The sequence below is a fragment of the Macaca nemestrina genome, chromosome 20 (genome assembly GCF_043159975.1).
Source record: "Macaca nemestrina isolate mMacNem1 chromosome 20, mMacNem.hap1, whole genome shotgun sequence".
Lineage (NCBI taxonomy): Eukaryota > Metazoa > Chordata > Mammalia > Primates > Cercopithecidae > Macaca > Macaca nemestrina.
Genome location: NC_092144.1, coordinates 45066025 through 45088425, shown reverse-complemented (window position 1 = coordinate 45088425; position 22401 = coordinate 45066025). Strand labels below are relative to the sequence as shown.

The following is a 22401-nucleotide window of genomic DNA, read 5'->3' as shown; positions in this document are numbered from 1 at the left end:
TTGGCTTATGATGGGTGGGTGTGTAGAAGTGGGGTTCCTACCTGCCCCCATACCCTACAAATGGGAAGACCACCTCTCCAAACATTGACAGACTTTATTGTGGGGGGGTTCCCACCTGGGACCCCACCTCTTAAATAAAAAAGTGCATAGAAAAGAAGGGATTTAGAAACCTTTGTACAATATCTACATCCTGGGCCCCCAGGGCAGAAAGGGGGCGATTGCTGGGTGGGCTGGAGGGGTGGAGGCAGGGCCCTTGTCGCCTGCATGCCCACATCCACCCTGAACATGAGGATGGGGGTGAGATGCTCTGGGAGGGGCTGGGGGGCCCCCAGGCTAGGGGCAAGATGGCAGCGACGGCAGCAGGAGGTGTGAGGGGTCGTGGTGGGCAACCACGGCCTCAGTTAAGGAACCGACGGCAGCGCTTGGCGCCACAGTTGCAGGGCAGCTTGTTGCTGGCATCCTCAATGGGGAACTTGTAGTCGTAGGTGAGCTCCTCACCACGCAGGATGCGGCGCAGGGCGAAGATGACAATGTGTTTCTGGCCCTCCACGTGGATGACCCGAGAGAAGCAGTTGGGCTCACAAGAGTGGTTGATGAAGCGGGCGGCATTGCCATGCATCGTGGCGTCCACTACATCAAAGTCATCCATGCGGAACATATAGCACCCGATGCCCTGCAGGGATGAGGTGGGAAGATCAGGTGCTCTGTCCCTGTGGACAGGCTCGCTTCACCCACTGTCTTCCCACGGCCACTGGGAGCCCACCTTCCCATCGTAGAACTTCTCCCGCTTGTCAGTCAGCACGGAGCGGATGACGATGCCGGAGTACTCGATGACCATCTCCCCTGCATCGATGTTGCGCTTACAGAACAGGCCTCGCCCGTGGATGGCTGATCTGCAGGGCAGGACAAACAGGGAACTCAGGGGGCAGGGGGACAGAAACCAGGCAGTACCCCCTACCCAGTGCACCTGTCCGTCCACCCAAGGGGCATCCTCCCCCCCAACCCCACTCACCTGTAGACACCCACAGCTTCTTTGGACGTCTTCTTAAGGTGACGAAAGCGCATGGCCATGGGCAGCTCCAGGCTGGTGGCACGTCTGGTGAGGGACAGCAGGGTCACCCAGGCTGGTGCTCAGAAAGACCTCTCTCACCCGTGCTCACTCTCTAAGACCCTTCCAGACCACCACCTGCCCCCCAGCTCACACTCCATACCTGGTTGACCTGAGCTGCACCTCATCCTCTTCCTCGTCACAGGTGGCCCCCTCAGGGAGCACCCGGTGCTGGGAGGCCAGGAAGTTGAACATGTCAAAGGTGCACTTCCTGCAGGTGGGAGCAGGGGAAGGAGGAATATACTATTGAAGACAGGGCTAACAGGGAAATGGGTGGGGTTCATTCTTATGTCAGCTCTAGAAATAACTCTTCTTTAAATTTTTATTTTACAGATGCGGTTTTGCCATGTTGCCCACGCTGGTCTCGAACCCTGGGCTCATGCGATCCTCCTGCCTCAGCCTCCCAAAGTGGTGGGATTACAGGCGTGAGCCACTGAGCATGGCCAACTCTAGAAATAACTCTTTTTTTTTTTTTTTTTTTTTTTTTTGAGACGGAGTCTCACGCTGTTGCCCAGGCTGGAGTGCAGTGGCGCGATCTCGGTTCACTGCAAGCTCCGCCTCCCGGGTTCCCGCCATTCTCCTGCCTCAGCCTCCTGAGTAGCTGGGACTACAGGCGCCCGCCACTGCGCCCGGCTAATTTTTTGTATTTTTAGTAGAGACGGGGTTTCACTGTGGTCTCGATCTCCTGACCTTGTGATCCGCCCGCCTCGGCCTCCCAAAGTGCTGGGATTACAGGCTTGAGCCACCGCGCCCGGCCTAGAAATAACTCTTGAAGTGACCTAGTGTCTCCTCCCCAGGCCTCAGTTTCCAACCTCCACATATATATATAAATATATAGTATATATACAGTATATAAATATATAACTACACAGTTAAGTCCCACCCTCAAGAGCTCTCATAGGAGCATCCTGACCCAGGCATCACACCCTAGACCTCTCACCGGAGATAGACCTCTGCCCGAGCAGCCCCATGGGGATTCAGGGGCGGCTCCTCCTGGCCCTCTCCCTGCTGGTGGTAACGGAACTTATAGTGCTGGCAACGCTGGGCTCCAGGAAGCTGCTCGGCCAGGAAGATGACAGCATCGTGGTGGATGCCCAGGAGTCTCGCCCCACTCATTCCTGAGAGGAGATGTTGAGGACATACCTGTCATGTGGAGGGCCCATGGTGCCCTCAGGGAGACATCCAGTCCCCAGCCCCCTGCGGGGCCCACTCCTTACCACTAAAGGAGAGATGTCTGAGTCGGGCATGCCCTCGGGCCTCTTGCACTTTCTCGATCAGAGTTCTCCACGCCCCTGGGGAGACAGCAGAGCCAGGGCTGAGTCAGGATGGTGTTTTATGGACACTCTCCCTCCTGCCACTGCACCCCTCAAACTCACCCTCCAAGCTCTCTGCCTCCACACTGAACCCATCCTCACTGCTGATCTCGAAGCGCAGATGTGGGCCGGTCCGTTTCGGGGCCTGGTTCTCTTTATCATCTGGGGATGGAGGCTCTTCCTCAGAGCTTGAAGCCTCACCTGGTCCCAAGAAGCAGGCTGGAGTGAAGATCACCTTTCCTGGACTCAAAAGCCCCTGAGCCCCGCTGTGCTCCCAGCAGACACCACTCTCTCCACCCCTAGGCGCAGACACAGATACTAGGGTCTAATGGCCCTCCTTCTGCTCCAATTACCCAGTGTGCGCTGCAGAATGAACATTTCTTCCCCTAAGGAGCCTGCGGCTCCTCTTCTGCAGGACTTCTCAGGTACAAGAGCGTTCCACGGAGGCTTGGGGCCTTTTGGCAGGACACGCCTAGGGCTCACTCAAACCCAGTGTCCCATACATCCCATCTACCTGTCATCATTCTGTTTCTCACACAAAATTTAAAATACCAGAGAATTATATTTTGCACGTCTTTTTTTAGATGCAGCAAATTTCTGTAACTATTACAAATATATAATTATCATTTTTTGAGACAGTCTCGTTCTGTCGCCCAGGCTAGAATGCAATGGCGCGATCTCGGCTCACTGCAACCTCTGCCTCTCAGATTCAAGCAATTCTCATGCCTCAGCCTCCTGAGTAGCTAAGATTACAGGCGCCCACCACCACACCTGGCTAATTTTTGTATTTTTAGTATAGACAGGGTTTCACCATGTTGGCCAGGCTGACCTCAGGTGATCTACCTGCCTTGGCCTCCCAAAGTGCTGGGATTATAGGCGTAAGCCACTGCGCCCAGCTACAAATATATTATTATATAGGCTCACATGCACAGAACCAAGTACACTGTATGTTATGAGCTATTTAGTGGATTTCTCGAGGGTTAACAGATTAAACAGGGCAGATGGGACATGCTGACGTAGTAGATGTGGATGTGAAGCAGCGGGTTGGGGGTCAGGACAACGCTGGGCCTGAACACCTGGAAGGATAAAACTGCCATGGACTGATAGCGAAGGTGAAAGAAGAATGGGTTTGGCGTGCAGGTGGAGGGCTCAGTTTGGGACAGGCTGACTTTGAGAGGTCTCTTAGAAACCTCCCCCTGTAGGCCGGGCGCGGTGGCTCAAGCCTGTAATCCCAGCACTTTGGGAGGCCGAGACGGGCGGATCACAAGGTCAGGAGATCGAGACCATCCTGGCTGACACGGTGAAACCCCGTCTCTACTAAAAAATACAAAAAACTAGCCGGGCGAGGTGGCGGGCGCCTGTAATCCCAGCTACTCGGGAGGCTGAGGCAGGAGAATGGCGTGAACCCGGGAGGCGGAGCTTGCAGTGAGCTGAGATCCGGCCACTGCACTCCAGCCTGGGCGGCAGAGCGAGACTCCGTCTCAAAAAAAAAAAAAAAAAAAAAAAAAGAAACCTCCCCCTGCAACCTGCTGGTGGAGATGGTGGGCAGGCAGCAGGACGGGATGGAGGAGGCCACAGTTCAGGGACAGGGTCTAGGCTGGAGAGAGCAATGTGGAGACAATCAGAACACAGACAGTACAGCCACCAAGCTGGAAGGGAGCCCCTGGGAGTGAGCATACAGAGAAGTCAAGGCCAGGGCCCCCGCACACATCTTGACTGACAGCCGTGGGCAAGGAGGCAGGACCAGAGGTGAGAGCAGGAGCAGCCTTGGAAGCCAGGGAAGACAATGCTTCAAGGCGGGAGGGATCCGCTGCACAAAACGCTGCTGCTGCTCAAGCAGATGTGGGCTGGGGACTGACCACTGGGAGTTGGGGGCACAAAAGCTTGAGTGGAACAGGCTTTAGGAGAGGCAAAACCCACATGGCCACACTCTCCCGATGTCACCTCTCCAGGCCACCCTGCCCCACCTCCCCTGCCCCAAGGGAGACTCTAAAGCAACACTCCTGCCGTGTGACTCCCGTCCTTTCCAGGCCTCAGTGCCCCAGAGTCTACCTCTGACAACTTCTTCCCCGTGTCCCCCAACCCTCACCTCCACTGTTTCCCGAACACGGCAGGACTGACCACAGGACCCTGGCAGGTGCTCTCACTGCTCGCTTTCTCAGTGCCCACTCTAACCTGCCCTTGCTAACGTGTCTGTGTCCTGCACCAAAATGTGGTCTGGTCCCTGAGGACAGGGACCTCCCAAGGCCACTGCCATATTCTCATGTCATCTTCGAGACATAAGCAGCCTCTGAGTTAAGCAGTCTCAATCCACGTCACTCTGCTTCCCGCTCAGCAACTGAGCTCTGTGTCACGAGAAAATCCAAACATCTGGACAGGATTGGGCCACCACAAAATCCCAGCCTCAGGCTGCTTGACCACCAGCTTACCTGGCCGCAGCCATTCCCCCCACCACTGCCCTAAAGGACCAACAGAAAACTCCCCCCAGCTTCAAGCAGTCTACCAGCCACGCCTTCTCCAGGGATCTCCACCTCTACCTATTACAGTTTCTGCATAAACACCTGCTTCCCCTCCTCTCCTTTACCTCAGAGGTCACCAGTTCAAAACCGGCCACCAGGCCTCTTCCCACTGGCTTTTCCATCCCAGCCTGCCATTCCCCGCCATCCATGCCTCCATTGTCTCAGCCCTCACACCAAGCACCTCCACGCTACTGGCCCACCTCCCACTCACCATCCTTAGCTGAACTCTGGCCAGGTGCCTGGGCTGTTTTGCCTTCCTCAACCACGGTCTCAATTCTGGACTCTGACACAACATCCCACCCTGTGCCACCTGCTCTCACTGGACACCAACCCTAGACTCCACAGGCCTGGCAGTCTCTGTGGCAGCTGAGATGTGATGACTCCTTTCCCCAGGCCTCTGGGACACCAGTCTTCTGATCTTCCCTGTCCCTGACCATCATCTGGGTGCTAGGTGGGTTGCATTCTCTCTGGATGATCCTAGAACTTCACCTTTGGCTACTCTACGAAGCTAACTCTCAGCCCTTGACAGGCTAGGCTCTGAAGCCCTCCCCTGGGCTCTTGGGCATGCTGGACAAAGACCTTTAAGAGGATCCCACAGAGCTGAAATATCATGTCCATGTCTGTTTCTCCCACAAGGCCAGAGACTCCCCAAGGTCATCTCTAACTCTAGCACTGAGGCTCAGGCTTGGCCCCCAGGAGTAGATACTGGTTTTCAAAGCCGACTGATTCTGCATCTGTGAGTCACCCAGCTGAGCCAAGCACAGGCAAGGAGCGAGAGAGAGGGCAAGGCCGGTCCCTACCTGAATAGTGGTGCCACTGGGACTCAAGCAGCAGGTCTGGGGGAGCATCGGTGACTTGGGGAGGACCACCTTCCGGAAGTGGCAGCAAAGGGGACCGTTCCTGGAGGAGCCTGCGAGAAGAGACCTGTCAGGAAGGGGAAGGACAGAGGTCCCAGACCCTCCAGGGAGAGAGGCCTGGTCACTCACCCAGGACTTTCTTCCCCAGCGGGCTCCCCAGGCCGATCCAGGTCAAGGACCCCGCGCACTGTGGGGGTTTTCATCCTCACACGGCTAAACCTGGGAGGGCGAGCCCGAGAAGGATGAGCCGTATCTCCCACCCATCCGCCCCCTTGCCTGCTCTGCCAGCCTCAGCACCCACACTCACCCGCCACTGCCAAGCCCCAGAACCTGGGGGATGTCCTCCGAGGCCTCTCCATCTTCATCCAGCCGCGGGGCTTTGTATGGGGGAGGTGCTGGCGGGGACCGGCCAGAGAAAGTGGACACCCTCTTGACGCGGATGGCCTGGCGGGGCGGGCTGGCTGGCCCACTGCTCAGCACCAGCGTCAGGGGAGGGGGCGGTGGGGGCGGGGCAGGGCGGACCACCCCGACCACGGGCAGCACGCCGAGGAGGGGGCCTGGGGGCAGAGTCCAGGAGGTGGGAGCTGTTGGGGAAATGGTGGGGGGCAACGGTGGCTGCTTCACTGGGGGTGGGACAGGTTCACCCTCCCCAGCCATCTTCACAAATACTTGCCCCAGCTTGTTGACAAGGATGATTTTGGATGTGGCAGGTTTGGGGGGCTCAGGGGCAGGGCCAAGGCTTAACACCCGGACCCCCGGGGCCCCTGGGAGCCAGGCAAATGTGCGGGTGGGGTCAGCTGGACTGGCAGGCAGACCCTGGGGGGGCTGGCTGCCATTAGCCAGGGGAGGCGCCGGGGGGAGCGACTCCTCTCTAGGGCCAGCACCTCCCTCCCCAGGCCCCCCTAGGTTCTTCAACACAAAATCCACAATTTCTGATGGCAGGTCCTCAGGAGGCCGGGCCCTGTCCCCTGCAGCCCCGAGGACCCCTGCCCGGCCTACTCCTGGCCCTGAAGGAGGAGTGCCCTGGCCCCGAGGCTGCTGCACCGCCTCGGCCTCACTGTCAGTGCCGTCGTCCACGCCGTCCAGCTGTTCAATGCGGGGGGCTCCAGGGGGGGCGCTGGGGGCCAGGCCGGGGGCGGACACCACAGTCACAGGGAAGTGGATGTAGCGGGAGGTGGGGCTGGCTTCCTCCTCGGAGCTGTCCCCTGGGCCCCCGTGGCTGCTCCCCATGGCCCCAGCGGCTACAATCTCTTCCTGGAAGGGCTCAGTCCCCAGCAGGCTGGCCGCGAAGTCCAGGTCAGCAGCACTCAGTCCTGACACCACCTCCATGTCCTCGAAGTCTGGGCCCAGGTCTTCAGGGGGTGGTGGAGATGGGGCCGGGCCAGGGGGAGCCAGCTCCCCTGAGGTAGGTGTGAGGGCTGTGACGACTGAGGTAGGAGGGGGCACCCTGAGCTGAGGGGAGGTTTTGAGAGGAGGGGAGGCCCGCCGTGATGGAGGCGGCCGGGGGGCCAAAGGGCTGGGACGACGGGAGCGTCTGGGGGGAGCTGGGAAGTCCGGGTCTCCCACTGTGGGGATGTGGTGGGTCAGCGAAGATGGACTTCCTGTGGGGGGAGGGTCGGTGTTACCAGCAGCTCCCACCTCCCCAGCTCCAACCCCAACCCCCACATGCCCAGTGCTCACCAGGGGAGGGCAGGGGGCCAAAGGAGACACCCCCCAAGGGCCTCCGGGACGGCGAGTAGTTGGGCACTTTGATTCGAGCCCCCGAGAAGGAACGGGGGGCTGGAGGAGGGGCGCTGCCTGAATCTGGCCGCAGTGGGGGGTCCAGGTTCTGAATGGGCGAGTGGCGCTCAGGAGCTCCAGGGACAAGGACATCTGTGTCCAGTGGGGGGTCCTCACCACCTGGGGGCTCTGAAGAGGCGAGAAACGGCATTGGGGTGGTAGGGGCTCTGCGCCAAAGCCTGCCCACATGCCCTCCTGCCCTCTTCCTGAGCCACTGTACCTCCCAAGTCCCCGACCCTGACCCAGTCACAACAGGCCCCAGTTTCCAGCGATCACCCAGGCCAAGCCCAACGTGGAGTCCGCAAAACCCGCACACACCTGGGCCAGGGACCCTTCAGGGCCTCTCCCTACTCGTTCCTTGCCATCTCCTCTCTGCTGCAGGCTTTGCATGCCATGGAGATATGCTCTCTCTCCAGCATGGCCAGTCCTACCCCTTTGTTACCTGCCTGGTGCATCCCCGCCGCCACATCAGAGGCCCCCGCCCGCCCTGGCCCGGAGGTTCTCCATTACCTGGCTCCACCCAACCTCTGCAAACTGATTCCCTCCTCCACCCAACACGCCCTCGTTTCCAGACGGGATGGGTGTACCCTCCTCCTCTGTCCACTTCTTGTCATGCTCCAAACTGGAATTAAGCCCTTTCTACCATCCAAATCTCTTCCGCCTCCTGCTCTGCCCACAACAAACTCTTCCCCATTTCCAAGCCCATTCTTTGCCCTGTGCCATCCAGCTCTCAGCTACATCCCACCGCCAGCATGGCTGGAAGGGGGCTGGTTTGGGAGCTGAGCAGATCCAGGTCCAATTCCACCTCCCCCACCACGTTACTGTGTTTAGCCACTGTCCCCTTTGAGGTGTAGTATGGCAACACTGGGGAGCATTACATGAGCACGAGCCCCAAGTTAGGGAGCTATAAGCGCTCTGCTCCCTGCAGTCGCCCAAGAGCCAGCACCCGACTCAAGCAGACAGCGTGCTGCTCTCCCCACCTCACTTCCCATGAAAAGCCGGGCACAGCCCCTGGCACGCAAGGCATGGCAGTAAGCGAGCTGCCGTTACGTTACAGCAACTGAAGCAAGAGCAAACCTCCTAGAGTTTACAAAAGGGAGCAGGGAACAGAGATCTGTAGGTTTGTTTAGGGAGAACGGCATTCAGGAAGAAGACAGAGCCAATGCCACACCTGAGGAAGGGGCGGGGCTGTGCACAATGGTCTGGTTCTCCTCTGCAGCCTCCAGGTGAGCTGGCTCTTCCCGAGGCCCCCACGGCCGATACTCCAGAATTCGGCACCGATACCAGCAGCGCCTCCGAGCATCCACCGTGCTCCAGTACAGACGGGAGCACCTGGCGTGTGGGACAAGATGGTTAGGATGCTTGGGCAATGAGATCCAGCTATGGAGTCCCCTGGCCCCACGGATCACCCCGACCGCTCACTGGTAGCCAATGGGGAAGAGCCGTCCCTCGCAGTCCGAGAGATCAGACAGAGTACCCAGGGAGTCAATGCGGATGGAGCCTGTGGTGCAAAGTGGAGGTCAGGAAAGGCAGGCAGGCCAGGGCAGGAGGACAGGGCAGAGAATAGGCAGCTTACCAATGAGCACATTGATGGCGTCAGGTTCAAGCCCTGTCAAGAACTTCCGCTTGAAGTTGATGCCCTCGAAGTCCACATAGACTCGGCGGAGAACATCAAAACCATCGGGGTTCACGATTTCCTGGAAGAGGGGGTGGCAAAGTGAGGTGGCTGAATTGGTAGGGGAGGTGGATACCAGGGATAACTTGATAGGTGAAGTCTGAGTAGTCAGGGGCTTGGCCTAAAGGCCTCTGGGAAAACAGATCAGGAGACACTGAGAGGCAATAAGGCCAGGCCTGGGGGCCACAGGGGTCCCTAAGTGAACAGGAAGATAGGTGGGGAAGGAGCTGTGTGCCCCACAGTTCTGGCCCACCTTGCCATCTAGGAGATCAGTGTGTTTCTGACAGAAGACTTTCTTGTCGTCCTGGAAGATGCAGTAGCTGGCCCGGGCACACATGAAGTGGAAGTTGCTGAGGCAGGAGGACAGGCAGCAGCCCACCGTGGCACCAGGCTTCAGGCAGAGCTCGCAGCGCTGCGTAGGGGAGGGCGGCTCAGGGGAGAAGCCAGGGCTGGGGACAGGCGCCAGGCACCACTGCCACTGAGTCTGCACGGGTCCCTGTCTAGCCTGGCACGGCACAGGCTCTCCCCAGGCGCAGCCTCTCCCCAGCTGCATCCACGCCCAGGTGCACACCAAACTCTCTCTGGTTCTTTGAAGCGAGAATGACAACAGCTAATGCTTGCTGATGGCACTGACCATCTTTGTCACACTGTTTTCAGGTAGAGGTTGTGTTATTCTCATCCTCACAGATACCCCTGCAGTGGGAATCTCTACCACCCCATTGCCCAAGAGCGCTTGAGGTCTCTCTGTACCTGGCCCAGGCACCACTCTGAGGAGTGGGGGAATTCTAACCTCACGGGGATGTAGTGAGAGCTCAACGCCACCCAGCATGGAAAGCATGCAGCCCAGGTTCAATCAATGGGCACTCTTCTCACTTTTAGACTCCCAGGCTTCAGGCCCAGATTATGGCCAGAGGGCCCACATAAGAAAAAGCTGCCATCAGCACCAACGTCCCAGGGCAACCGAGACCTCAGCCTGGCAGTGAAAGGATGCCAGGTAGGGAATGTGAAGTAACAGCTGTCTGCACCAGAGGAGGCCTCCCCAAGAGCCAGAGGGCTGCCCACCTCTCTGGGCCCGCGCCCTCACCATCTGCCTCCCTCGGGCCACAGCAGCATGCACATTCTTGAGCGAACCGTCGTTCTCCTCGAAGACTTCTGCCGACCAGATAGCACAGTTGACGTGTGTCCACTCATTCTGCCCGATGTACAGGAGCCGCCCCGCCTCCTGGGGCAGAAGAGGAGTAGCATGATGTGGGGCGCCAGGGACCAGGCCCCACAACCTGGTGTGTCACAGAGCAGCCCTCACCTTGGAGTCTGCATCCCCGTATTTGAGACAGAGTGCACACTGACGGGGGTCCTCCAGGTGTGAGAAGGCAGCCGGATCCTTGCCCTGGAATGCTAGAGAGGAAACGTGAAGGGAGGTCTAAGAATCAGGACCTGGAGCCAGGCCACCAACACCGGGCCCTGGCTTCTGGACCCCCACTTCCCAGTACCTGCTGAGGGATCCCCTGGAGGCTGCCCTGATTCTGGGGTCTCTGGTTCCTGCTGTCTCCACTGCGCATAGACATGATCCAGGGATGGGGGCAACACCGCGTTGGGAAGGACTCCGCTGTGGACAGACAGGGTTAGCAGCTGATGCGCCCAACAAGAGCGGCTGAATGGGGGCCCATCCACAAACCAGCCTCAACTTGCCATGACACCCACTGCTCCCTCTCCACGTGGAACTTCCCTCAGTTCACCAAATAAGCCAGGCCCTCTTGTGGCACCTTGGACATATGGAATGCTGCTCCTCACGCCTGGAATACTTTCTCCCCAGCTCTGCTCCAATGTCATCTCTTTCAGGAAGGCTTCCCTGACACCTCGGCTCCAGAAGGTACCACCTCTGGGTCCCCACTGCCCCCTGGTATTCTCCATCACTGCCCTGACCATCTGGGTCTGCAGTGCCTGCCCGGCCCCACAGTGAGCTCTTTAAGCAGAGCCCAATTTGACTCACTCACTGCTTTGTCCCCAGCATTGCCCTGCACAAAGCAGAAACAAAGCTTTGCTAGTCTAGCACCACCAGGGAATCTCACCCGGGTTCCACCACCCTCCTCTCCAGCTCCGCTCCAGACCCTACCTCTGCTCATCTCTTCTTAGCCCAGCGTGGCCCCTGCATGCCCTGGCCTTGCCCTAACTTCCCGGCTTCCCTCCTGCTACTCCGCCTTGCTCACTTTGGCAGCCGGGTACTCCGTCGCCAGTACTTGGGGTCGTGGGCGTCGAACCAGCCGAACGCAGATTCTAGCAGCTGGAGAGTGGGTTAACAGGATGAGAAGAGCCGGCTTCCCCAGGAGAGCTGGCAGGGGCAGGGTCTGAAGGGCCCACTCCCCCACCCCACAGGCGTCCCCGGAAGAGCTCACCTTCAGCAGGAGCCCCTTCATCTGGCCTCCAGCCCGGCGCTCTGGGGTCTCTCCCTCCTCTGAGTGCCGCATGAGGATGCCCACCATGTCCTCCATAAAGCTGTGCTGTAAGGGGGTTTGTCAGAGACTGAGTCACCTCTGCGCAACCCCAGCCTCCTGGCACCCATCTGCTCCTTCTGGTGTCCCACTCACCACAGACTTGTAGTGGCCATCCTCGAAGCGCTGACTCACAGCTTGCAGGCCGCAGGGTCCTGGGTGTAGCTGCTTCCCATCCGGCCCACACTGCAAAGCGGGGAAGTTAGCAGGGCTGGGGGTGGGCCTGGCCCCACCCCATCCTGCCTCCAGGGCCCTCCAGACCTGGGTGCAGAGCAGCAGTGGGCCCGCCACCTTGGAGCTCAGCAGGCCCTGGAGCACCTGGCGCAGGCCCCCCTGGAGGGCCCCGCTCAGGGCCTCTCGCCAGCGGGGCTGTGCTGCCCCAGCACACGGTCCGCAGGTGTAGAGCACCGAGTCTGGCAGTCCTGAAAGGATCTCGTAGTCTTCATCTAGGACAGCCGAGTGGGAAAGGGAAAAGTGGTTTCAGAGAATGTGAGGGCTCCCAGCAGCCTCTAGGCCAGCAAGGATCCTTAGCCCCCCTGTCCTCTTGGGGCCTGTGGTGGGGGTAGGGGTCCCCACAGGGTTGAGGCTGCAGCCCAGGTGCTCCACTGACTCACCTGAGAGCCCCTCGCACTTGGCATGTACCCAGTGATCACACTGTGCGCACTGCATCATCTTGCTCTCGTAGTCGTTGTCTTCATAGCAGCGTGTGCAGATCGGACAGTAGTTTCCTGGAGGAAAAGAAGAGGAGTCAGAGGTGATGGGGTTCCCACTCAGCCCTGAGCATCTCTGCTCAGGGATTAGCTGTACCTTAGCTGTCTCTGTTATGCCCCTGCTTTGAGTCCCTACCAGTCCCTAAAAGCTGCTTGAGGATGAGTTTTTTTTTGTTTTTTGTTTTTTTTGAGACAGAGTCTTGCTCTGTCACCCAGGCTGGAATGCAGTGGCGAGATCTTGGCTCACTGCAACCTCCGCCTCCCAGATTCAAGAAATTCTCCTGCCTCAGCCTCCCGAGTAGCTGAGATTACAGGTAACCACCATCATGCCTGGCTAATTTTTGTATTTTTAGTACAGATGGGGTTTCACCACATTGGCCAGGCCGATCTCGAACTCCTGACCTCAGGTGATCCACCTGCCTTGGCCTTCCAAGCCACTGTGCTCGGCCTTAGGATGAGACCTCTTTTCAGACTCTGCAGAACACAGGGCCTTGCAGATGTACTGCCTGAATAAGGCTTCCAAACTGCTCAGTGGAGACGTGAGGTTCCAGGAAGTACCTCAGACACCAAGATAGTGGGGTCCCAGGCCTTCCACTCCCACCACCCTCAGAGGGGCTATGTGTCCCTGTTTTACATACTGGATGGACTCCTGTGGAAGAGTTCCCTGAGTTGAAGCGATAGTCCCATAGCTAGAAGGTGGAAAGCCATGAGAAAAGAGGGTCTGTGCTAAAGCCTGTAGAGGAGCCTGGCCATTCCCCTGTGGCCCCCAGTGTCCAGTTCCCCTGCCCGGTCCCCACCTTTCTCATATAGCTGGGTGCACCTGGGGCAGAGGCTGTAATCTCCAGACCACTCGACGTCCCAGTTCTTGCCTGGAGTTGCCCCACAGCTCTTACAGCGCACACAGGCTGAACAGATCTGGGGGAGCAGGGCGATGTTAGGGGAAAGCCAGACACTGGGCTGGAGCTACATGAGCGGGAGACGGGAGAGGAGGAGTTGGGGATATGCAGGAAGCAGGCAAGGAGGGATAGGTAAGAGGAGAAGACACACAGGACAGACACTGAGGAGGAACAGGAGGAGGGCAGGAGTGGACATCAGGCTAGAGCAGGGGATTCTGAGCCCATGGAACGTGAGATTCATAAGCTCCTAAAACCACTCCACACAAATTCTGAATATAAATCTGACCTATGTGAAATTTTTAAAGAGAAAATGTTACTAATCAAAATATTAAGAGGATCCCCAACCCCTGCTCTTCCTGAGAGCCTCAGCCTAGAGCAACTTTGGGGGTGGTGGTGATATTTATTAGACACAAAGCTAAGGGGTGAACATCATCTCTCACCCAGTGGCGCCGTTTGCGCGTGGCCCGGGTTGGATAGCTGGGCCCCAGACAGGCCGGGTGGTAAGCATGGCGGCAGCGCTCGCACTCCAGGAGGTGCTGTTGAATGTGGAGACAGAGATGGCGAAACCTGCTGGCACAGCGATGCCCTCACCTTCAGGCCTCCACGCACCCCAGCTGGCCCCTGGGCCCAAACCTTGGATCCGCGGCCTTTGCGTCCACAGACGTGGCAGAACTTGCAGCGACGGCAGCACCAGGTGTCGTGATGCTGGGGCAGGGGCCGCTCGGCCTCCTCCAGGCAGAACGGGTGGAAAGGGTCACAGCAGACTTGGCAGAACACCAGCTGGGGACAGGGTCAGGGAGTGAATGATGGGCATAGCATGAGGCCAGAGGGCCCAAGGAATCAGGCTGTGAGGACCGACAGAGATCTGGGGGTCTGTGAAGAAAGGTGGAGATCTAACCTCGTGGAGTCCTTTGCTGGCACACAGCAAGCACACCATCGGGGGGCCCCCTGGCACAGAGGTGAGCACACTCAGGCCCCCCATCAGCCACACGTTCTCTAAATCACAATCCTCCTGGGGGAAGAGAGGACGCAGGATCAGAGGGCAGCCAGGCATACAAGGCAGACCCACCTGACTTCTCAATGACACAGTCATCAAGGTTCTTCCAACCAAAGGCTCTGTCACTCACCCCACTCAACGCCATACCTTAAAATCCACACGGACGCGGTGCACACCATCAGGAGACTTCTGCTTTCCAGTCCAGCCATTGGGAAAAGCAGCAAAGGGGCCAGGGGCCAAAGCATCCTGGGGAGGGAAGGTGGGGGAGTTCAGAGCTGCCAGCCTGGCCGAGATGCAGACTCCTCTCCTCACCGCCCTTCCCCCAGCCTACTGGACCCAGACCCTGATCCAGACCCCTCTGCTCTCCAGACAGGCAAGGCCCGCCTCATCCCTCAGGGCCTGTCCTCTCGTGTGGACACACCACGACACTCAGGTGTGTCTGTCACTCTGACTTGCCAGGTAGCTCCTGGAGGGAAGGGGCTCTCGGAGCGGGCCGTGCTGACCTTGTCCAGGCGCCTTCGGGCCTTGAGCTGCAACACAGGCTGCAGGGTGGGTTTGCGGGGCCGGCTCTGCTCCTCAGGTTCTGGCAGTGGCAGCTCTAGTCAGGACACAATGAGCAGTGAGGTCCCTCCCCTTCCACGCCCCTCTTCTTCTACAACCCCAAATGTTACCTGGATTCCCCGGGCCTTCTTTAACTAACCAAGACCTGCCAGGACGACTCTTTCTTGTTTTTGTGAGGCAGGGTCTCGCTCTGTTGCCCAGACTGGAATGCAGTGGCGTGACCCATAGCCCACCGCAGCCTTGAACTCCCAGGCTCAGACGATCCTCCTGCCTCAGCCTCCTGAGTAGCTGAGACCACAGATGCGTGCCACCACATACAACTAACTTTTGCTTTTATAGAGATGGGGTCCCACTGTGTTGCCCTGGTCTTGAACTCCTGGGCTCAAGTGATCCTCCCACTTCGGCCTCCCAAAAGTGCTGGGATTACAAGTATGAGCCACTGCACCAGGCCTAGGATGACCCTTAAGTGTCACTCATTAGGCTCACTGAGCAGCTCATAGGCCAGTTCTGTACATCCACCTAAAAACTGCCTCCTCCCCTGCCCTCAGCCACCTTCTCTATCAGACTGACAGAGCCCTGGGTCTGGGTGCCTTGTCCCTCCTACACAAAAGACACAAGACTAAGTAAAGGATCAACAGAGAAAGCATTAAGCAGTTCGCACCATTTTCTCGGGGGGTCCGACGCCGAGGAGCAGGGGGGCCCCCGGGCTCCGAGTCATCCGAATCCTCGAAGATATCATAGGAGGGTCGCTGTTTGACGCAGCGCCGGGCTGACTTGCGCTGCAGGAGGGAGTCCTGCTCCTCGGGCCCTGGGGGGGCCACCACCTCCTCCCGGGGCCCCCCAGCTCCCGCCCCCCGGCGTGGGCCTGGAGGACCAGGGGAGGCCTCAGGAGATTCATCGGAATCCCAGGGCAACAGCGTCTTCACTATCGTCCGGCCTGCGGGAACAGGGGACTTAGTAGGATTTGAGCTCAGCCAGGGACACGGGACACTGGGAGAGAAGCCAGAAAGAAGCAGGGCAGGGAATGAACGCGGGAGCTATGAAAGCACACAACGGAGAAGACAGAGAGGGTGAGCTGCAAGGAAGGAGAGCAAACAAACACAGCTCCCTCCACAGCACAAACTCTAACACGGTTTTGAGAAGAAATGCTCCTTAAAGCTCGTCACCTTTTTTAGCCAGTCGTTCCATCTTCCGAGCCTCTATTTTGTCACACTTCCGGTATCTGGGGAGGGGAGCAGCACGTCACCAGGGTAGGGGACTGGTGGTCTGGGGGAAGAGAGGAAGCTCTCCACAAGAATGCCAACCCCACTGCTCTGGCCAGGCAGAAGAGGAGCGAGGCAGGAAGCCTACAGGACCGACACCCACGGGAGCGAGGCCACGCCCCAGCTACTCACACACAGCACTGCTTCTTGGTGTTGGGGCCCCCAAACTTGGGCTTGTCTAGGCAGTTGACACAGGACCCACAGTCCTGCACACGTAGGCAGCCCCGACAGTGTCCACATCGAGCCATTCGCATCTTCTTGCCGTGATGGGAGGGCAGTGAGCGCCGGGGTGTGTGGGCCAGGGTCCCTCCAGACCCTGCGGGCTCTGAGTCTCCCCCAGGGCCTGCCGTCTCCACCTTTCCCCGCCGGGACCGTGACGGGACACTCTCAGTCTCAGACGCCGATGATGTATCTATTGTAGCAGGCAGGGAGGAGGGGATGGAGCCACAAAGCCACCAGGCCTTATACCTCACTTCCCTGCTTTCCGACAATCTGGCTCTGGCTTTCTCACAGCGCCAGGTTCCTGGTGCCCCCAAACGAAGTTGCTCTAGGACGTAGTACTCAAGCCCGCTTGCCACCTAATCCCCAAGCACCTGACTTGGCTCCCTCTCTCCTAGGCTCTTGGTGCATGTCACCCAAGTGTGGGGTCATCCCCAAACCTGACATGGCTGTCCAGTCTCCCCACCTACCCTCTGTGGCGAGGTCCTGCCGATCCCGGAGAGGGAGGGCACTGAGGCGAGGGACATCTTCGGGCACCATGGCCCGGGCCTGACCCAGAGCCACAGCAGCATGACGGCAGACGTGTTTGATGCGGGGACCTTGCACAGGTGACTCAGGACCCTGGGGGGAGAAATCGCAGTGTGGGTGGGCAGCTGCTGCTTGCACTCCCACAGTCCCACTCCTCCCGCCAGTCTTCTTCAGGGCCCTCCTCCCGATGCATACCGAGGGCCGCTCTCTCTTAGCTTCCACCGACTCATCTTCGGGCCGGACAGGGCCTCTGTCGGAGACCTGCTTGAGAGCCCCGGCCACCTCCTCCATCGGCCCCCCAGGGCTTGGCTGGCAGGGAATAAACAGGGTCAGGGGCTGGACAGTGAAAAAAGATAAGGACAGGGGGCTGGGTGTGGTGGCTGATGCCTGTAATCCCAGCACTTTGGGAGGCCGAGGCGGGCAGATCATGAGGTCAGGAGTTCGAGACCAGCCTGGCCAAAGTGGTGAAACCCTGTCTCCACTCAACATACAAAAATTAGCCAGGTGTGGTGGCGGGCACCTGTAGTCCCAATTACTCGGGAGGCTGAGGCAGGAGAATCTCTTGAACCCAGAAGCGAAGGCTATAGCGAGCCAAGATCATGCCACTGCACTCCAGCCTGGGCGACAAAGAGACACTCCATCCCAAAAAAAAGAAAGACAGGGACAGGGAACTAGCATGGGGAAGGGCCGGGGCTGGGGAGGAACAAAGGATGGTGGGGGATCACAGAAAGTCAGATTCTGAGGGTTCCCTGCAATGCTGGAAAGTGTCCAGGGAGGCGGGAGGTTAAGGGACTGCAGAGAATGGAGACTGGATGGCTGGGTGTGCCGCTGGCCCGGGTACCGTGCTCACCGGCATGGAAGCTGCCACCTTCTGCTGCTGCTGCTGGTCGATCTTGAATAGCTGCACTTTGGCTCTCTTGAGGAGGCTGAACATCTTCTCCTCTACCCCAGACAGCGGCAAGGAACCCAGGCCCGCAATCCGGGCTTTTTCCAGGGGAGGCATCTGCTGTGGTGACGGCGGTGGCTGCAGCTGTGGCTGTGGTGGCGGTAGCGCCTGGGGCAGGAGCTGGGTTTGCAAGGCCTGCAGGGGCTGCAGTAGCTGAGCCTGTGTCTGTGGCCCGTTGCTCAGAGCTGGAGCCCCATGAGGGGACACCTCGGCCTTAACAGGAGTGGCGACCACAGGGGCGAATCGAGGCAGGCTGAGGTGGTTGGTGCGGCCCACTGCCCGAGGCTCAGGCTCAGCTGGAGAGTCATCGGCAGGAGGAGGCTCTGGCTCAGGGGCTTCAGGAGCCCCAAGAGGAGGAGGAGTAAGCACCGATTCGTAGATCTTCAGGTGGGCTTCGCTTGGGGTAAACTGAGGGGCCCGAAGGAGTAGGGGCCTCCGGGAGGAGGTGGCTGGAGCAGGGGGTGGGGAGGGGGCCGGGGGAGGTGGAGGGGCTGGGGGAGGAGGGGGCAGCTCCCGGGTCAGTGAGGTCCAGCGAAATGTGGGTTCCCTTAGGATGGACCGTCTCTTCTCAGGGAGTGGGACTGGGGTAGATGGAGGAGTTGGGGCACGTGGTGGAGAGTGGACTGGTGCTGGTTCCTGGGGAATAAGTGGGGAGGTGGTGATGGGAGGTCGCAGGACAGGTGAGACCTCCACCTTTGGGGGCCTGGGGGGGTCTTCATCCATAAATCGCCGGGGTGTCTTGATGACACGGGAGGAGCGGGCACTCACCACAGGCATAATAAACTGCCGGATATTCTTCAGGAAGGTGGTGCTTTTGGGGGCCACGGTGGGACTGTCTTCCGGAGGGCCTCCCGTGGTGGTGCTGGGGGTTGGAGTGGGAGGAGAGGTACCCTCTGGCCCTGCCCGAGCAGCTTCCCGCTCCGCCCGCTGGCTGGGAGTCAGGGGAGGCCGGCCCCTCTTCCTGGAGCACGTAGCTGGGACCACAGGAGGAGGTGACTCTTCCTGCTCCTCTTGGGCAGGAGGCGGTGGAGGGGATGGTAGAGGTGGTGGGGACACGGGGGGTGGTGGTGGAGGGCAGAGTGGGGGTGGAGGAGATGTTGAAGGGGGTGGGAGGGGCGGAGGAGGTGAAGGGGCTGGAGGAGTCAGAGGCGGTGGTGGCAGCTTTGTCTCTTCCTTTTCCACGGCTGGCATCGTCTCCTCAGCTACAGCTCTTTCTTCCTTCTCTTCTCCCTCCTCCTTGTCTTTTTCTTCTTCTTCTTTCTTCTCTTCTCCCTCGTCATCCAGCTTCTGTTCCTGCTTTTTCCAGCAAGGGCTCCCTCCCTGTCCAGATCCAACTCTTCTTTGGGGGGCATCCTGCCAAGTTTCCTCATGTTGACCTTGACCCTGACCTGATTCGAGTCCCAAGGACAATTGTCCCATCTTTACTCTTTTGGCCCTTGAAACAAACTTGATCACAAAAGGAAGCCCACCACCTCGGCCTCGGCCCCTGCCTCCACGGCCTCCGCGGCTTGACTGTCCTCCACGCTTGGGGGTCCCAGGTCCTGGGCCGGGTCCCTCCTTACACTTCCAGCTGCCAGTTTGGTGTTTCACTGGAACCACAGGAGGTGGGGGCTCAGGTTTGGGGATTGTCACAGCTGCTTCTGCCACCACTACTGCTTGCTGCTTCCTCCTGCAGGGGCCTGCTGGCCGTCCTGGGGGCCGTCCCCGAGACCGCCGGGGGGTGGAGGGCTCACACGCCCGGCTCCGGGGTGCTGGGGGTGCCTGGGCTCGCCGGAGAAGTTCAGTCAGTGCCTGTACCATCCGTTCTGTGCCTTCCTCACCCCGTTTCCGGGCAGGGGTCTTTGAGGGGGTAGGAGCCACATCTGCTAGGCGAGGAGGAGGAAGGGGGGTCGTCTTATGCTTGCGACCCCGACCTCGGGGCGCTCGACCTAAAAGGAGAATAGGTGTGGGGAGATGGATCAAGCCGGCCCTGCAGACAGAGGAAAGCGCTCCAGGAGGGCAGGGACTAAGTCTTGCTTGTGTGTTTCCCCCGCTGCCCAGACTAGCTTGGACTCTGAACACAGAACACACTCGGCAACTGACAGAGACTAGTTGAACAGGGAAGAGCTGACACGAAGGGCGATAAATTCCTGTGACGCTACAGAGGTGGAGTTCCCCCGTCACTCACCTCGCTGGGATCGGAGCGCAGAGCGCAGGGAACTGGGGGCCACATCTTCATCTGAATGAAAACCCTGAAACTCCTGATTTAGGGGACCAGGGGTGGAGGGGAGAAACAGCAGTCAGTGCCAAAGCCCTCGTTCCACCTGAGGCATCGAGGAATATCCCCAGTTCCCACTTAACATACCCCTGCCTATTTAAAAAGAACAAAAAAGACTCAAAGGTCACGGGGAGTGCAAGAGAGGGTCTTTCCCCAGGAATAGAGGCGCCAGGTATTCTGAACCCCGATCCCCAGTGCTGGACCACAGCAGCACAACCAAAGCCATGGTTCACTGGCTCAGGAGAGACGACGACAGGGTCTCCTCAGGGAAGGCAGCAGGCCCCATACTCAGATTCCCTCAGAGTCCAACTGAGACCAAAGTGGGACCTCCACTGACACCCTCTCGGGCCACAATTTCTTTCTGAATTAAGTTGGGAACAGGGGCCCGCAAGTGGAGGGGCAGGGAGGGCATCAGATGGCTTTCGTACAGGCTCCACTGCAAGCCCTCAGGTGGTTATTAAGCGTCCAGAGTAGCAACCCACACCTTCCTGCCTGTTCTGAAAGGCTGGGGGAGAAATCCTGAGCTGAGCTCTGACCTGCCAGGGTGCCCAGTCCCGGCCTTCATCCCACTCCTGTTCAGCCCGAGCCCCAAGAGGAAACCCTCCACCATTCCACCTGAGATGCCAAGAGGAACTGGGGCCCTGGAGAAACCAGAAGGTTGCGAGGCCCGGCAGGGCGGCCCACAGGTAAGAGCCCAGACAGCTCCAACCTGTCTGCCAAGGCCACGCTGCCGCTGTCAACCAAGACTGGCTGGGCATGCAGTCCCCACTGCCTCCTCGCCCAAACCTCCACCGCCCTAGCTCTGCCAGCTGCCGAAAAGGATCGGCCCAGGACACTTCAGCGGGACCGACATCGGGCGCGAGTGCCCGGCTGCAGCCTGGGCTCCTCTACCCACTTCCAGAGGCCCTTTCCCCCGGAAGCTGCATGCAGCCTCCCTCCCTCCGTGCCCCGTCTCTCCGAAGGAACCCTGAGGACCCGGCCTGCCCACGCCACCCCCGGGACAACCCAGACCCCTGGAAGCCCCGGCCTCCGCCCCACCCGGCGCCGGGGACGCCTCCGACCGCCTCACCTCCTCGTCGGATTCCCCGTCACTGCTCTCCTCCTCCGGCACGCAGCCCCGACTCGGACCCCAGCCCCGGCCCCGACCCCGGCCCCGGCCCCGCTGGACCCGCGGGCCGGCCCACAGGCGGCGGAGCCGGCGCAGGCCCCGGCGGAGCCCCAGCAAACGGAGCAGGGCCGTGTCCTCCCCGGGCTCGGCTCCGCCCGGCCCCGTCGCGCCACCGCCGCGCCGCAGAGCTACCCGCACTCTTTCGGCCCCGTTGCCCCGTCCGCCGCGGCCCCCGACCCCGCCGGCGCCCCGCGGCCGGCCCGGGAAGCGGCCCCGCGCGGAGCCAGGCCCGGGGCAACTGCCGCCGCCCGCCGCCGCCGCCATCTTGGCACCGTGAGAGGGGCCGGGGAGGCGGGGGGAGGGGCGGCCCGTGCGCAGGGCCGGGGGGAGGGGAGAAAGCGGGGGCGGGGCGGGGCGGCACCGGCGCACGACAACAACCAGCGCCGCCGCGGGGCCGCCGGAGGCCGGGGGCCGGGCCGGCCACGCGCAGGGCACCACGGGAGAGGGAGTCCGCGGCCGGCCGGCGCCCTCGGACCGCGCCTGGGGAGCACAGACCCCGTGTTGCGGCCGCAGAGGGGCGAGCCGCGGGGGCCTCCGGGAAATGTAGTCTGGACGCCTCGCTTCTTCCGCCGGCAGCCAAGGCGCGAGGGCTGGGACTGCTGGGTTCCCGGCCAGGACCCGGAAAGCGGGTTGCCGGGTCTCCGGGAGGTGTGGTCCTAGCCCCAGGCTCCTCCCATTGTTCTTGGCGAGGCCGGCGGCCCGCGTGGACTACCACTCCCAGGGTGCCGCGGGCTCGGGCCCCGGGACCCCGAGGCCCTGGGAAATGCAGTTCGCGGTTGCAGGAGGCGTGGGCTGGAGAAGGAGCGGTGGAAGGCATAGTCAGTCTCCGTTCCGGGCGCGATCCGGCGGCGGTTCGGCACGGCCTGGAGGGAAGACGCCGGAGAGGCCGCGGTCTCGGGGTCTGTGTGCTCCCGGAGAGGAGGCGGGTGGCCGAAAGCAGGGTCGGAGCACACGTTCCTCTCTCGCTCGGGCCGAGCGCTCCCAGATCAGACTCCGCGCGCCGTGGATTGCAGTGGAAGGGGCGAGTGACTTGCGGTCGCACAGCCCCTACCAGCCTAGGACCGGCATGCCGCGAGGTGTGCCCGGACACCGAGCCCTCGCGGCCGGCTGCCTCCTG

General features: G+C 60.2%; 1 protein-coding gene across 4 annotated transcripts; it reads right to left on the bottom strand.

Moving 5' to 3' along the window:
- Positions 1-76: 76 nt before the first annotated feature.
- On the bottom strand, positions 77-21565 carry LOC105495504 (lysine methyltransferase 2B). Of its 4 annotated transcripts, none has more exons than XM_011765152.2 (37): positions 21186-21565; positions 20027-20099; positions 17764-19787; positions 17109-17222; positions 16856-17006; positions 16299-16578; positions 16071-16126; positions 15566-15841; positions 14847-14941; positions 14491-14589; positions 14245-14358; positions 13980-14126; positions 13787-13882; positions 13248-13365; positions 12355-12468; positions 12002-12186; positions 11837-11926; positions 11645-11749; positions 11459-11532; positions 10742-10857; positions 10555-10646; positions 10336-10473; positions 9505-9663; positions 9153-9273; positions 8999-9077; positions 8748-8908; positions 7478-7705; positions 6105-7398; positions 5927-6016; positions 5741-5850; positions 2485-2622; positions 2326-2400; positions 2049-2226; positions 1212-1319; positions 1013-1096; positions 764-893; positions 77-673 (listed from the first exon to the last, which is right to left on the bottom strand). In XM_011765152.2, the coding sequence occupies exons 1-37, from the start codon at positions 21546-21548 to the stop codon at positions 398-400; spliced, it is 8151 nt and encodes a 2716-aa protein (XP_011763454.2). In that variant the 5' UTR covers positions 21549-21565; the 3' UTR covers positions 77-397. The 4 variants fall into 4 exon arrangements, with proteins under 4 accessions (XP_011763454.2, XP_011763453.2, XP_011763456.2 ...); XM_011765151.2 differs by having other exon boundaries at positions 17109-17249; positions 21186-21563; XM_011765154.3 differs by having other exon boundaries at positions 17109-17249; positions 17764-19721; positions 21186-21563.
- Positions 21566-22401: the final 836 nt, after the last annotated feature.

Coding starts and splice junctions, on each gene's coding strand:
- LOC105495504 (XM_011765151.2), bottom strand. CDS start 21,548: ATGGCGGCGGCGGCGGGCGGCGGCAGTTGCCCCGGGCCTGGCTCCGCG. Junction 16,127..16,298: donor ACCAAGAAGCAGTGCTGTGT/GTGAGTAGCTGG, acceptor TCCCCTCCCCAG/ATACCGGAAGTGTGACAAAA. Junction 14,942..15,565: donor TCGGACCCCCCGAGAAAATG/GTGCGAACTGCT, acceptor TGTCCTGACTAG/AGCTGCCACTGCCAGAACCT.